This window comes from Poeciliopsis prolifica, unplaced genomic scaffold, assembly GCF_027474105.1.
Source record: "Poeciliopsis prolifica strain line A6 unplaced genomic scaffold, Auburn_PproV2 SCAFFOLD022, whole genome shotgun sequence".
Classification (NCBI taxonomy): Eukaryota; Metazoa; Chordata; class Actinopteri; order Cyprinodontiformes; family Poeciliidae; genus Poeciliopsis; species Poeciliopsis prolifica.
Window position 1 is genome coordinate 7,532,652 of NW_026562397.1, and position 14,557 is coordinate 7,547,208.

General features: G+C 36.8%; 1 protein-coding gene across 4 annotated transcripts in view; it reads right to left on the minus strand.

Annotated features, from left to right (window-relative positions):
- Nucleotides 1-14,557, minus strand: part of stx1a (syntaxin 1A (brain)) — a 53,180-nt gene that overhangs the window by 12,471 nt on the left and 26,152 nt on the right. For all 4 annotated transcript variants that reach the window (XR_008606987.1, XM_055045460.1, XM_055045461.1 and 1 more), the window contains exons 4-6: nt 3,544-3,618; nt 1,644-1,717; nt 1,403-1,511 (exon numbers count right to left, since the gene is read on the minus strand). Coding sequence is in view for 3 of the 4 variants with exons in the window: in XM_055045460.1 (XP_054901435.1) it covers nt 1,403-1,511; nt 1,644-1,717; nt 3,544-3,618 (258 nt within the window). In the remaining variant the exon portion in view is untranslated. The remainder of the gene's footprint in view (nt 1-1,402; nt 1,512-1,643; nt 1,718-3,543; nt 3,619-14,557) is intronic.

Here is a 14,557-nt window from a genome sequence, read left to right on the forward strand (position 1 = left end):
CTTTTTCTTCTGCAGTGAATTTAGAACACGTCATTTTCTTCTTGCTTCGCGTGCTTTTGCCGAAGAAGTGTAAATTAGCAAAAATCTCCAAAATGAAAGAAAAATTAGTTTTTGCAGTTTTCTGAGTATTGTTCAGTGGAAATCATTTTAGTTGAAGGAGCTGTAGCAATGTTTGGGCAACAATACAAGCGTCAAGATGAAGCGAGCTCAGAGAGAATCATCCAAAGAGACTTGCAGCAGCAATTGCTGCAAAAGATGGCTGCGGAAAGGAGCGAATTTAGAGGAGAGAATAATTATGCACACCGAAGTTTTCTATTTTTCCTACTTGTTGTTTGCTTCACAACAAAAAGAAAATGAAATGTTCAAAGCTGTAGATACGCTAAGTGAAATGATGCAAACCATAAAACAGGTGGATACTTTTGAAAGTCACTTCATGTGAATGAAAGCAGCTGTATTTTTTTTGTTTTATGTAATAATTTTAGGACATAAATGAGGACAAAGAGCCCGGTGGGACTGCAATTAAGTTCGTAAACAACAAAGACAAATGATTTCAGTTTTATTTCGTGTGAGCTGAACCTTGAGTACGTAGTTGTGAAAAGAAATTTATGAATGAGGCATATTTTCTCACATGAAGAAAGTAACTGATTAAAGTTTTTGGCATCAGCTCAACAAAAAAACCTTTCAAACATTTAACCTGGAGAAAACTTAATATAACATATAATATAAAATATATAAATATATAATTCTGTAACAACAGGTTGTTTGGTTATCTTTTGTTTTTAGGAAGGTTTGCTTATCATTTCTGAGTTGTTTATTATTGTTAATGTCTCCCATATTCGTTTAATTTCTTTTTTCTGTATTCTTTATCATTTAGGTCTTGCCATGGTTCATTCCTTAGTGTTTAGCTTCTTTCTTAGTCCTTGTTTCTCTTATATTTCTGGTTCAAGATCCTGTAGTGTTTTGATTCAGATTCCTCAGATCAGTCTTCTTCTCTGATCAATTTTCTCCTTTAGCTGTTCAGCATTCTCCTCATTTTATTCACCTGATTCCTGCATCACCGATCCCATTGTTTTCAAAAGGCCCAATTTTAGTTGTTTTTGAAAGTGATTTGTCCTTTTATTTCACCATTAAAACTTTTCACTCCACCCCTCTTTCTCTGGTCTTCTAGCATTCGGGTTCAACTAAATGCAAGTCACTGATAGTTTTGCAAGTTTTATTTTAAATTAGAGCATAGTTAAATCCTATTGTACCAAGTGAAAAAGCCAATTCACTTTTGAGCTGCTCTAGAGAGTTTTAGTGCTCAAAAGAAGCAACAACTTTGGGTTGGAGTCAATAGTAAACAATTATCTACCATAAAACAATTTATCACCCGTCGTCGGTGTGCATTGGTTGATCTACTCACTGATCTCCAGCTGTCTCTGAATGCGGCCCTTGCAGCGCTCTCTGTAGTCCGACTGCGTGGTGTTGTACTCTGACATCACCTCGACGAACTTCCTGGACAACGTGGAGTGCTGGGGAAGCGAGGAAGAGAAAGAAAAATACGAAGAAGAATAAAAAAAATTGCTTCACCCAAGTAGGAAAAATAGCTGCAGTTAGATTACAAAGAAACACTTTCCTAAAGCTTTCGGTTGCTTGAACTCTACCTGTGTTTTGCGTATCCTCAGGTCAGCTGACGATCTGTTCTGCCCTTCCTCCTGCTCAATCGTTTGCTGAATACCTGAACAGAAAATAATAATAATAAAGACAATTAACTCAAACAAAACCCAAAGAGAAAAATATCTACTTTGATTCAAGTTTTATTGCGCTGCATGAAAATTATTTTTAATACAATTTTCTTATTCAATTTTTTTTCATTTTTATTGTTTAAATGTCATTTTTAGAATTAGTTCTTTATATAGTTTTTATTTAATCTCATATCAATCTTTTTTTAATAAAATTTTGATAAAACTCTTACATGAAGTTTCATTAACTTTACAATCTTTCTACAATCAATTATTAATTTAATTGTTTCTTTTTTTCTAAAGTCATTGTTTTATTATGTATTCATCTGAATGTATTTTGAAATTATTATAAATTTTTTCTTTTAAATCTGCCAGAGTTATGAATAATTTTGGACTTAAATGCTCCATAAAATATAACAAAATGCTTCTCAAATGTTTGTTTTTTTATTGAATAAATGTCTTCCATAAGAAATATCGACATCTGATTTGCAGCAGTACATCCTCCCCAAATCTCAGCCATCTGTTCTGTTTTTTTCAGATTTTTCTGACTGCATCCATTAGAGTAATAAATTGGTATAAAAACAACAGAGAAATTGTATTTTCTCATAAGATTTGTCGCGGTGCGAAGTTTGACATATGAATGAAATAAAGACAGGCAGAGTTGTCACAGCAATAATTTAGCGCATTTCATCAAAAAACAGCTCAAAGTGATTTTCATAAAGAAAACATAATAATAATCTACAGTATAAGAAATGAAAGTAAAGAAAAGTTGGATTTCAGACTAAAATCTATGATGTTTCAGTTTATATTATGAACAGTCAACAACAACTCTTAACAAATGTCCTGATTTTAAACAACTCAGGGTTTTGGCATTTTTGACGTTTTCTTTGTTCCAGATCAGTGGAGCATAGATATTGATGCTGCTTCTCCATGCTTGGTTCTAGTTCTGGGGATGCAGAGCGGACCAGAACCAGAATAAGGTTAATACAAGAATATTAAGGCTTTCATGTGTTTTGGGGCCAAGACATTCAGCGATTTATAGACTAACACCAGTGTTTGAAAGTCTATTTTCTGCACTACATTTTCTTGGTTTTAGTGAGGATGTGGATCAGCTGGAGATGAATGTGTATAAAAAAAACTAAATAACATTAAAAACTATAAATAGGTTTGTCATTGAGCTCAAAAGGTGTTTTTTGAGTAAACATTTATTTTGTCACCTTATAGTTTGTGGTTAAGATGTGATTAATTATACATGCTGTACTTGATTCAAATTTTGTATTGAGTCCCACCACTAGAAAAACTTGTACAATTAGTGTGATTCTGTTGCATAAATAAATAAATAAAAAACAACAACATACAAATCCAGAATATTTTTTATAATTAAAATCATTGTGGCTAGAGAGTCAAATGGATGCAGAATTCCAGTTTATTTGAACTTAAAGAACTTGCAGACCACTGACTGCAATGTTACTAACAGAAATGTAAATAATTACAACTTCCAGCCATCGACACCTCAGTAATAAGTGTCACTCATGTTTCTGCCTCTGGAGAACGAAACCTTCATGAATAAATGAAGCTGTCTGGGAGCTGCTGCAGGCTGAGCTCCTCAGTCTGAACAGCAGGTCTCCTCTGCTGGGAATGCAAAGCACCTCCGCAGGAAAAGATGAACATCTGATTTTATTCCTGACTGTTTGTCGTTCGTTTGTGAAATGAACCGCTCCATATTATTTAAGAAAACACCCAAACCCCTTGTGTCTCAGTCCCAGGCTCATGTTTTTGTTAATCGACACAACATAAACAGACGAAGACAACAATGACTTACTCTTTAATTTAGAGCGAATTTTGTTGGCCAGTTTCTTGATGTCTGCCATGAGGTCCTCCAGCTCGGCTTTGGTCTCTGAGGAAAACGGAGACAGAAGAAGAAGAAAGAGGAGACGTGAGGGTCTTTGTGTTTGTGTGAAACTGAGTTTAACTTTAAATGAGTTGATTCTCCTGCTTGGCTCTGTATATTCCTGAGGTCTTTCTGGCTTCAAAACGCCGTGTTTGATAGCGTTTGATAACGTTAATTAAAACTTCTCAATGTTTGACATTGTCTCGCTAAATGCTTTTACGTCAGGCTACATGGCTGCTACATGGATGAGCTGCTCTGTGCTGTAGTTGGGGATTTGTTGTTTGCTGCTGAGCAAAATCATTTCGTGCCTAAAACTATTTTTTACATCAACTTCTAAGTTAAATGAAACTTCTGTTGAAATCATGTGAAGGCTCAGAATCAGCCCGGTACCGGTCCACATTCCCAGGAGAGAAAGACTCACCTGGTATAAATTACAGTTAAGAGAAATTTATTTAATCGAAGAACGTCATGAATATGTGTGGGGGGCTGCACTGATTGCAGTTTTCTGGCCGATCCCTGGTTACCGATTTTTAAAGAGCCTGACCTGATTTTGATTTTGGCTGATATGAATGTTTTTTTTGTCTGAAATGTCGCTAAATGTAGCAAGAAAGTCATTGAATTGGCAACAACTCAGTGATGTGCAAACGTAAACATGTAGACGTTTACGTTTGTTAACTGTAAAGGTTCATATCTGACCTGTTGGGCCGGTCTGTCAGGCAAACCTCTCACTTCAGAGCAGAAAAGGACAGAGACTGATTTTTAAACCTTTGCTGACGAAGATAAGATCAGGGGATAAGATCAGCTTCACATATAAGTATCAGCAGATCACGATCCCCCCAAAATTAAGGAAATCGGCACCCAGAAATCAACTGGTCGAAAAATCAGTTGGCCAATAAATGTATCCTATTATCCATGTGTATCATGCAAAAAACTTGCATGATACTGCCAGAGATGCAGTACGTTTATGGCAGGTTTGTGAATAATCTAATGACCGGGCTGCTGATTGCAGCCAGTCCACATTGTTAGCAGAACTAAAGGGCCCCATGGAGGCTTGGGCCTGGTCTGAACTTACTAGTTTACTGCTGAAGATACTCTAGTTAATGAAACCAGAGTGTTAAATAAATGGGTCATAATAGAATGCATGTAACTCATTTCAGATTTGGATAGGAATTTCTTTATGTCTATCATAAAATGCATCAAATGTGTGACTGTTGTGTGCTGAAACTGTTGAAAAGTTCAAATATTGTGAATACTTTTGCACAGTTGTGTAAAAAGTAGAAACCCAGAAGCATTAATTACAGGTTCACACACACAGGGAAAATCTAATTTATCATCTAAATGTCATACACTCACCAAATCCCCATTAACAAGCAGCTAGGAGACAACACACACACAGACCTTATAAGTTAGCACAGTCGACCTATTCAGTCAAAGTGACGGGTCTGCAGTTCTTCTTTATAATGAGTTTATTTCTGCATATTTCCTGCTTCTTTAAGGCTGCATAAATCACAAAGATAAATTAGAGGCAGCGGCAGACCTGTTGAACCAAAACTCACTGCAGACATCTGAACCCAATTACCGATAGCCTCAGTGGATGATTTGATTACACAGACGGAGACTTCAGTCACTGGCACACGTTCAATAATTAAAACACAATATTTGCACCTATTTTCCAATAAGGAATAGGCTTAAATTGTGAGATAATCATATCATATTCTTCTCTAAATGTCCATTGCAAATCTGCTTTCTGCGAATGCCTTAATGTCAGACAAGGTTTGATAATTAAACCATCTAAAAACAAAGCACCATAATCCACACATCCATGTTGTGTTCAGGGATCAGAGCTTAAATTAAAACAGCAGATCCCAGAGAAACTGATTCGTTTTCTAATTAGGTAAAAGGCAAATGGAGAATCAAGGCAATTCAAAACAAAGAAGAGAAATTGCTACAGAAAAGCAAATTTATGCAAATAGAAACAGAAAATGTGAATATTTTTAACATATAAAACCCAGCAGTACTAAATACTTTTAGTCCTGTAAGTGCTACAAAAACAATATTTGAGAAAGTCGAGGCGCAAGTATCGGCTTCAGACAGCGTTTAGTAGTAGGAACTAAAACCAAACTGCAGCGGCGGTTCATAAAGAAATGACTCTGGTTCAGCCTCTCATTATTCCATTTGTTCATGCAAATAAACAAACAGCTTTTAGATTGCAACAATCAGAACTATGTTTTAAACAACTTACGATCCACGTTTTTCAGTACGATAGAGCTAAACCTAATTTCTGTCAATGTTTAGCTGCCAGAAAAAATGTTGTCTTTTTGTCTGTGGAGGGTTTTCACAAAAAAGAATCTTGAACTACGATCAGCGCAAAATAACTCAGGTTACGTCTTTTTAAAAGAACTGAATTAACCTACTGGTATTAAATGACAACATAATTTATGATGATTAGCTATTTGTATCTTTTGTCGATCATTTCTTCCATGTAAAGATGTGAGGAAACTATCTCCAAAGGCTAAAGGAGTACAAGGATAGAAAAAACTACACAAAACATACATAATATTTTCTTCTTTTTGGAATAAATCTGTGTGAAGCTCTTTTGTTTCCTAACCTGAAAGTTGCTACATGTGCAGTGAAGAGTTTGTCAGGGTCAGAAACAGACGTGATGACAAATGAGTTCAGCAGTGGAGTGGAGTCAAGCAAAGGTCAAGAGGTTTCTCAAATAGAATATTATTCTCTTATGTAGCAATTCCTAAAAAAATAAATACTGTAACTAATAATAAGAGTGAGGATACGTAACATAAAAAACTTGGACACCCTATGGCTGCCTCTGGGGTTTTGTAACCTATTTGGAGACATGAATAGTTATGATAAACTTTTCTTTTAATTCACCAAGTGCACACATACTAAACAAAACAAAAATTACAGATAAACAACAGATGAATTGATCTGCAAAATAAGCAATTAGAAAAACCAAAATAGGACAACTTAGTATCAATTTTGACCATTTTTACATTCAAGTAATGTGAATAAATAATACAAAAAAATTATAATAAAATAAAAAGAGCCAGTTTTGTAAATATATGCTAGAGGTTTGCTACATTTCAAAATAATTCATTGTTTATTATCATAATAATTTCATAATATGATGGTTCATATATAATTGAAGTTTTGATTGACTATCTAGCATTTAGCAGTCGTTCTGCTAAATGCTATGACAACCTGCTAAAACATTTAACTTTTATGTGTTTAATGTTAATTTTAGAAAAAACATACAATTTTAACAATATTTTAAATAAACCAGGACGGCCAAAAACGAGCATGTAGTCTTTTGTAAAGTGTGTGAGAAAACAAACACGGGGTCTTCAGAGATTATTTCACGATAAAGCCAATTTTGAAAGTAACGCACTTGCAAGCATTCGCCGTCTTTGTCAGAAAAGACAAAAAAGATCACATTAAAAGCTGAAATAAAGGTGTAAAACGAACCTTAGAGTGCGAGAAGAGGACAGCCTAACCGGAGCCTCAAAGAGGTGTAAGATTTAGAAAAAGCGCTCTTTCTCATTTCTCCATACCTGCGCTGTTCCACCAGGGCGGCTACAGGGCAGCACAGAGATAATAACATCAAAATTGAGGTTGGTCTCAGGTTGTTACAAGCCGTGTAAGTGTGCTTCTGAGTGTGCGGCGTGTCTTTTAAGTGGTTAGATTTGATTTGCTTCTCTTGGCAACCGAACAGAGGAAGCCAACCTGTCAGATCAAGTATCCATTCAGCCTCGTTAGTTGCTGAATGGAGGAAGAGTGCCGCCACAGACGAACAAGTAGAAGGAGAAGTGAGACAGAGGCAAATTAGAGGCCAAGAACTGAGGACTCGATTGAGCTGCGGCTTTGCCCTCCGTTCCTCTCCTAGACGTTTTCAGACGAAATCTTCAGGTCACGCTTGTTGCCATCACTAGGACTGCGTTGCCATGGAGATCTGTGCTGTTGGTCCTCTCGGCAGCTTCAGATGGTTTCGAAGTGACAGAAGGAAGGAGAGCCGAAGAGATGCTACGAGGCACTGAGATATGTGGGAGCTGCAAGAGGGGCCTCTGCGAGCACAGGAAGCAAATTCAGATTGGTTTTACCTTGTTGTTTTTATTTTTGAGGTCAGGGAGAGCTAAATGGAGCAGAAAATGGGTTCTACCTGGTTGTTTCTGCCATTTTTATTGACGGATTCCATAAAGACAACAGAGACTCACATGAATAATGGGTTTTGTCATTCTGGAGTCATATACAAGCAAATAGGACAAATAAAGGAAATCTCTGGATTTCAAGTTGCACTGACCCATACATAAAGCTACCTTCATTAAAAATTAAGGTCAACTTGTAGTCTCCATGATTTCCAGATCAAGGTATCTGGATCCTGGTAAATTTGGAAAATCTTTCCAAATTTACAGACTAAGCTGTAATGTTGCTGTTGTGGAAATCTGCACAACTTTCTGCACCTCCACCACCAGTTTTAGCTTTGCTGCGTAGGAAAAAGATCCGTCCGCACTGAGACACAGTTCTTTCTGTGCTGTCAGAAGGTGTTGTACAGTACAATCATGCTTCAATCCAATTACGTTGTTGCTCAGGAACTTTTCTTGCTCCTAAGTGCTACGTCTGATTTTAAGACTTCAGTATTTCTAAGTGCAATAAGTCTTTATTGCAGTAGAAGCACAACTCAGAAAATGCGTAACTATCTTTGGTCTTCCAGACATCAATCTATGTGCAATTTGGAGCTGTGCCTGATAACCTGGGAGCTCAGCTAATACTGATCTGAGTATGTTGATTAGCTACTTTTAATGCAAATCAAAATTTCATTAGAAACAAGTAGACAGCTACTGCTACTCAAGAATTTGATTTCAGATTAATTTGTGGTCAAACTGGAGAAGCATATACTCTAAGCTAAAGTTTTAATATTTTTCATATTTAGCAGTCAGTAGGTTGCACATTTAGACAGATAGTGTGACTGTTCGACACTAAACAATCTGTTTCTCTCTCCGCTCTAAATCTGCTTTCCGTCTTTTATCCGTTTATCTTTTTTCTCCCTCTGCTCTCTCTGTAAATGTATTACCAGCCCATTGTGTGTTTGCTCTGCTTATTGATTGTCTAGAGTCCAGATGTCAGAGAGGCAGAATCTGAGCTCATCCCTTAAACATTACCAACATTTACTTTTCTGCTGGAATACAGTGTGAGCCCAGCAAACGGCAAACCGAAAGCACAGATAAAGTTCAAACCCCAAAGCATCGCTGGGGGTTTTAAAAACCTTCATGTCTCCGTCTGACCACCGTAAACAACGACATGTGAGCATTTCCAAAAAACCTGACTGCATTACACCGCGGACGAAGATGCGCTCCCCCAAAAACGCATTCATTTTGCACTAAAAACTATACCTATTAAAACCAAAAAATACTTTTTCAGCTCAAAATATTTATCTTAGCTTGATTAATTTGTTACAAGAACTGACCAATGCCAATTTGTAATGATTTGGCTAATTTAGTTTCTAACATTTTTAACAAAAAAAGAAGCCCATACTGTATTTCTAAAACATAACATGCACTGGAATCAGTCTTATTTTTACATGTAGTCATTAATTAAAACAATCATGACAACAAAATCTTTCATTTTGTAGCGATCTTCAAGCAGCAAGACTGCTAAATGTGTTTCTTTCTGTAAACAGGCTTTAGCTTAATTACAAACCCAAAATTACGTTTTGGGGTTTTAATTATTGATGAAATGCTCCATCATTTTTTAAAGCTACAACAAAAAAATACTGTAATAGGAACTTAGTTCACATTGTGGAATTTATGTTTTAGAAATCAGAATTTAACTTATAGGTTATATATATATATATATATAATATATATATATATATATATATATATATATATATATATATATATATATATATATATATATATATATATATATATATTGTTATATAGAGAGAGATTTAGATGAATATATATAGATATATATATATATATATATATATATATATATATATATATATCTATATCTATATATATATATATATATATATATATTTAGATGAATGTCCCCTAATAGGACATGGAGAAAACACATCCTTTTTGTAGTTGGTATTGTTCAGGTTGGTTACTTTTGTTATTGAAATTGTATATTTCATTTAAATTGTCTGGTTTTCTGTCATCAACTGTTCATTTCAGGATGAGTCTAGAGCAAGACGTGACAAACTTTCCATCTCAGAAATTAAATTTCGACTAAAGTTTCTCAACGCAAAGTAGTCTTTGTATCTAATCATTGTGTTGCTGCAACCTCATTCTCTTCCCTGAAAATCTCAGTTTTTTCACCAATGTCTTCCTACGCAGAACATCAGGGTTACTTTGAGTTAACATGGTAACGCTGCTGTCACTTTGAAACCTCCCTCTGCCTCCAAACAACTAACATTGTAATCAGGATCAGAGCTAAAAAAAAAACCATCGCTGCCTCCGCGGTCAAGGGGCCGCAGAGTGAAAGACACGATTTGTCTCCCAGCGAACACGTTATCTTACTAGCTTTGACCTCCATTGTCTTTGTGTCTGTGCTTAGCCTTGGACATCATCGTCCACATTCGATTAACCTTTCTTTCACAGATATTATTTCTCTGCATCTTTAAGTCATGGCTACATATCAGCTCAGACGTTATGAGAGAAGGGCAAGAGAGGAGGAAATGAAAAGAGATAAGGCACAAAGGAATCGTCAGCTGAAAGAGAAGAAAGGAAAAGGAGGAACAAAGAAGAGAAAGAAAGAAAGGAAGCTGAGGGTACTTTTGGTTGAGGGTGGAGGCGAATTGGCAAACAGATCTCCACTTGGCGAAAAACTAAAACCAGAAATAGTAACACTCACATGCTGCAATTAAAACAGCCGTCTCTAGTGCTGCCATAATGGAGGGAAGATGCTCTCCGCAAACGGAGATGTCAGACGGATCGAGCTCTAAGTGCTTGGAAAAAATTTTTGATAAATAAACTCTTATGTCTAAGTGGTAAAGAGCGGATTCACAGACATGTGGTTTAACTGGCTTGAAAGTAAAATGTGGATGAAAACCTACAACGTCTATATCATCTATTTGTTGGCCTGTGACATTTATGAAGTTTAAAAGAAATCCTCCAGTAAACACCACAATTTATCAATTTACAAGCTGACAAAAGCGAGGGTTAAATCTAAGGTTCCCCGTTTAGATTTGCAACAACTTTAAAACTATTTCACTTTAAGACTTGAAATGTTTGTTGTGGCATGAGGTGAGTACAACATCAAGGTCTTAAGTTGAACTGCTTGACTCAAATGGTTTTAAAGCATGCAGGATGTAGATGCATTAAGAGCACTCGGATCAATCTTTTTTTAAAATCTGGGCTCACACTCGCAGCTCAGGTTTCCATCTGGATTAAGAAACACTTTATGAGTCAAAGTACATTTGAAAGCAACTTCCTGTTTCTTCAGTGTGTCTGGAGCAACACTGGAGTGGTGAGGCAGCTGGAAAACTGAACAAACAGGCCAGCATGCCACCTCTGCACCAAGTAGACATTTTATTTTTTGTTTAAATTGTTGAAGATATAATTATTGTTATGAACTAACTTGTGAAATAAGTTGTCAACTTATATGTTGTGCTTATTAACCCCTCTTAAATGCCCAATGCGTAATAACATCATTGGAAAAACATAAGTGCCATATGTTTTGTGCATTTTTAAGAAATGTTTGCATAAAAATTTTACATTAACAGCAAGTTTTACTTCCACTGGTAAAAATAACTTTCATGCCATGGTTCCAGTTGCCATTTCCAATTCGCCAGCGTCGATCTTAAGTTTGCCTCACTCCCCACTTTCAGCTGCAGGATGTTTGAGGGGATTCTCCTGCAGCTTTTTCACCCTGTAGCGTCTGAATCAGATCAGTACCTGGACTTCTCATTTCCCAGTTTTCAGTCGGTCCTCTGTGGATTTTACGTAAAGCAAGCCTGCCCGTGTTTCTGTAACATCACTGATAAATATGCTCAGACGACACAGTCCAGATTATTCTGAGTTGAGATTTTGTAGAGGAACTACAACAACAGACAGTATCGGAGAAACAAACAGGATAAAATATGCTGATACTTTGTAAGGCATCGTGTAAGCAAACATCAGAAACTCTGTCATTTCCATTCCTATCAGCTGGGAGTGCAGCTCCAATGTATCTGCAAAGAAGTAGTGAAGGGTGATATCAAAACTAAAGATGGGATCCGATCCAGTAACAGTTTTGGACCTGATATTGCTTGATTCATGGATGGGAAACCTCCTGACACGGATCCAGACTCCACGCTGCTGTGATGCTGCAGGTGGTTTAATTTTAGTCTGAAAGTTCCTTTAGCAAATATTGCATGCTAGTATGGTAACGTGTACATAGTGACCACGTAAACTGCACATCGATCTCTTTTATCAAAGTAGAAACAAGGAAATACTTTAGACGGGATACGTGGACAGGAAGCATCCGTGATTGGAATGACGGCTGTTGACAGAGACTCAAATGAGGATGCAATTATCGTATTAGAGGGAGAGGCAAATTCAGAGTGAAGCTGGTTTATGAGGACATACAGAGGGAAGAAATGTTTTTAAATCCCCACTGAACTTGACTTCTCTCCGACTTTCCAAATGTCTGATGTATCAGAGGTGAAAGGAAGAGTCTGTGATGACAGTGATAAAGTAAGTTAATAATATTTGAGTGGTATTGTGAAATTTATAGGCTGAACACATCAAACTGTTTCTAAAGATCTGATTGAATGACAGTTTTGTTGCTGGATTTGAAATGAGGGTGAGGCGATCGATCCCTTCACAGATTTAGACCTGATCATCCTGATCGGCTCCAGATTAGGTTCTGGTTGGTTTTACTCTAGAAGTTTTACAAACGGCTAATTAAAGTTCAAATTTGAGATTTGAGCTTATTGTGTGAATGTCTCTGTATGGTCGGGTCAAACTCATTGTCGCAGAGTATGTCAAAAATCACATGACTTTGTTCTCAAGCTCATGTCGTCCGACCCTTCTCGTCCCGACCGCCTTGTCCAACCTTTTCAGAAACTACTGCGTAACTGGTCAGAATTTCGTAGGTGTTTTTTTATGCACGAAAACACCCAGAAGCTGGTTTTTCAACCAGAGAGCACAATGAATAGTTTTGAGGATTGCAAAGATTTAGTGAAGGTACAGCAATAATAACTCAACACTTGTTGCTTTACAGAGGAGCAGCGAGGACTCCAGTATGGGTGCATCATGGGTAGCCGATCCATCACAGGGACAGAATGACACACAAAGACAGTCTGGAGAGACCAATTAACCAAACATGGACTTTTTTCAACTGTAGGAAAAGGCAGAGTTATGCTGAGAGATATGCAGAAAACCCCCTGGATGATGTTTGAATCCTGGACCTTCCTGCTGCGAGGCAAAAGCAAAACAAAACAAAAAGTCCTATTTTACTAAGTTAACCATTACCTTGCTCATCCCTACATATGTTGGGTATGTAAGGCAACAAATTACGCTGCTATTGAGAGTAGATGGATGTAGTAACTTCAGATCATTTTAACTTCAAATATGAGAGTTAACGGCAGCAACTGTTTCTAAAACTATCCTTATTTTTCTCCTCCACTTTCCTCTCTGGAGCTTTGCAGCTAAATTTGAAAAACACAAAAATAATTATTCTGTCTTTGTCATTATAAAGTCTTAACATCTCCTGTAGCCAACAAATAGCCTCATGTCACAATTTATAGTCTTACTGCAAACCAGGAGAACATATCTTAATAAAAATCAGTTTGTACAATTTACGGTTATGTTGTTTTATCAAACTTTCTCCATTGATTTCAGCTGAAATATGTAGAGATGATAAATAAGTCTTCAGATGCTGCACTGAAAACTGAACCTGATATTAGAGAGTAAAATTATGATTAGTATCAGAAGACCATGGCAGACATTTTTAATAAAAAGATTAAAGCCTTTAAGTTCTTAAAAATGGCCTTCTGAGTTTCCTCCAGCCCCGTTCTCTCCTGGGTGTAAACGTCACTGATGCTGCAGCAGGAAGAGCAATCATCCCAAAACCTTTGACCCCGTGTTATTTAAATCTACAAACCACAGCTCCATAAAACAAAATAACGAGATGCAGTGCCGTTCAAAGCCAACAAACAACACAAATACCGCAATCATCCAAACTTATCTGTTTAGCACCCAAGGAAATATAGTTTCACAGCAATCTGATGATTACCTGCTCCATCATCGCTGATGAAGCCACTCCCACTGTACAGAACTGCTGAGTGCATTTCAGAGACGCTGACAGAAAACAAAACAAAACAAGGAACCCACACACATAATAAATTGAAAATCCCTGGAGGGAATTTGCTTTGCTTCATTTAAAGGGGAGGCGGATAAATTGATATGGAATAACAGTGTAACGCAGAAGAGAAGATAATATTACACAGAGGCTGCATGTGACAACAGCTCTTATTAAGAGGCGCCTGAAAGGGGCCCAGGATTAACAGCACGATACTGGGGGAACTGGGACAGAACCTGATTGAGTTTACATGGACCTACTGCTGGATAATATGGCTGAAAAAACTATCACGGTTTAAGGGTTCCATATCAGTCGATATTGATAATTATTGATTAGTTCTGTGTTTTAAATACCTGAAATACTGATAAATTGTTGGCGCGACTGTTTCTGTCTGAAGCAGTACTACCCATTTCCTCCTTGAACAGCGAGTACACGAGCTAGATTGACAGCACCAAGACCCTCCTCCTGGCTCTGGTTGTTTTTGGTCTGAAATGATTTAATTCTTCAATAGCAGCTCAGAAGGGAGGTTGATTTTTTTCACAGATTATCTGTCAACAGAGCGACAGTTTTAACAAATATGTAAAACAAAACCTAAATATTTTTAATAAAAGTTACATACTGCAGCTATAAATGG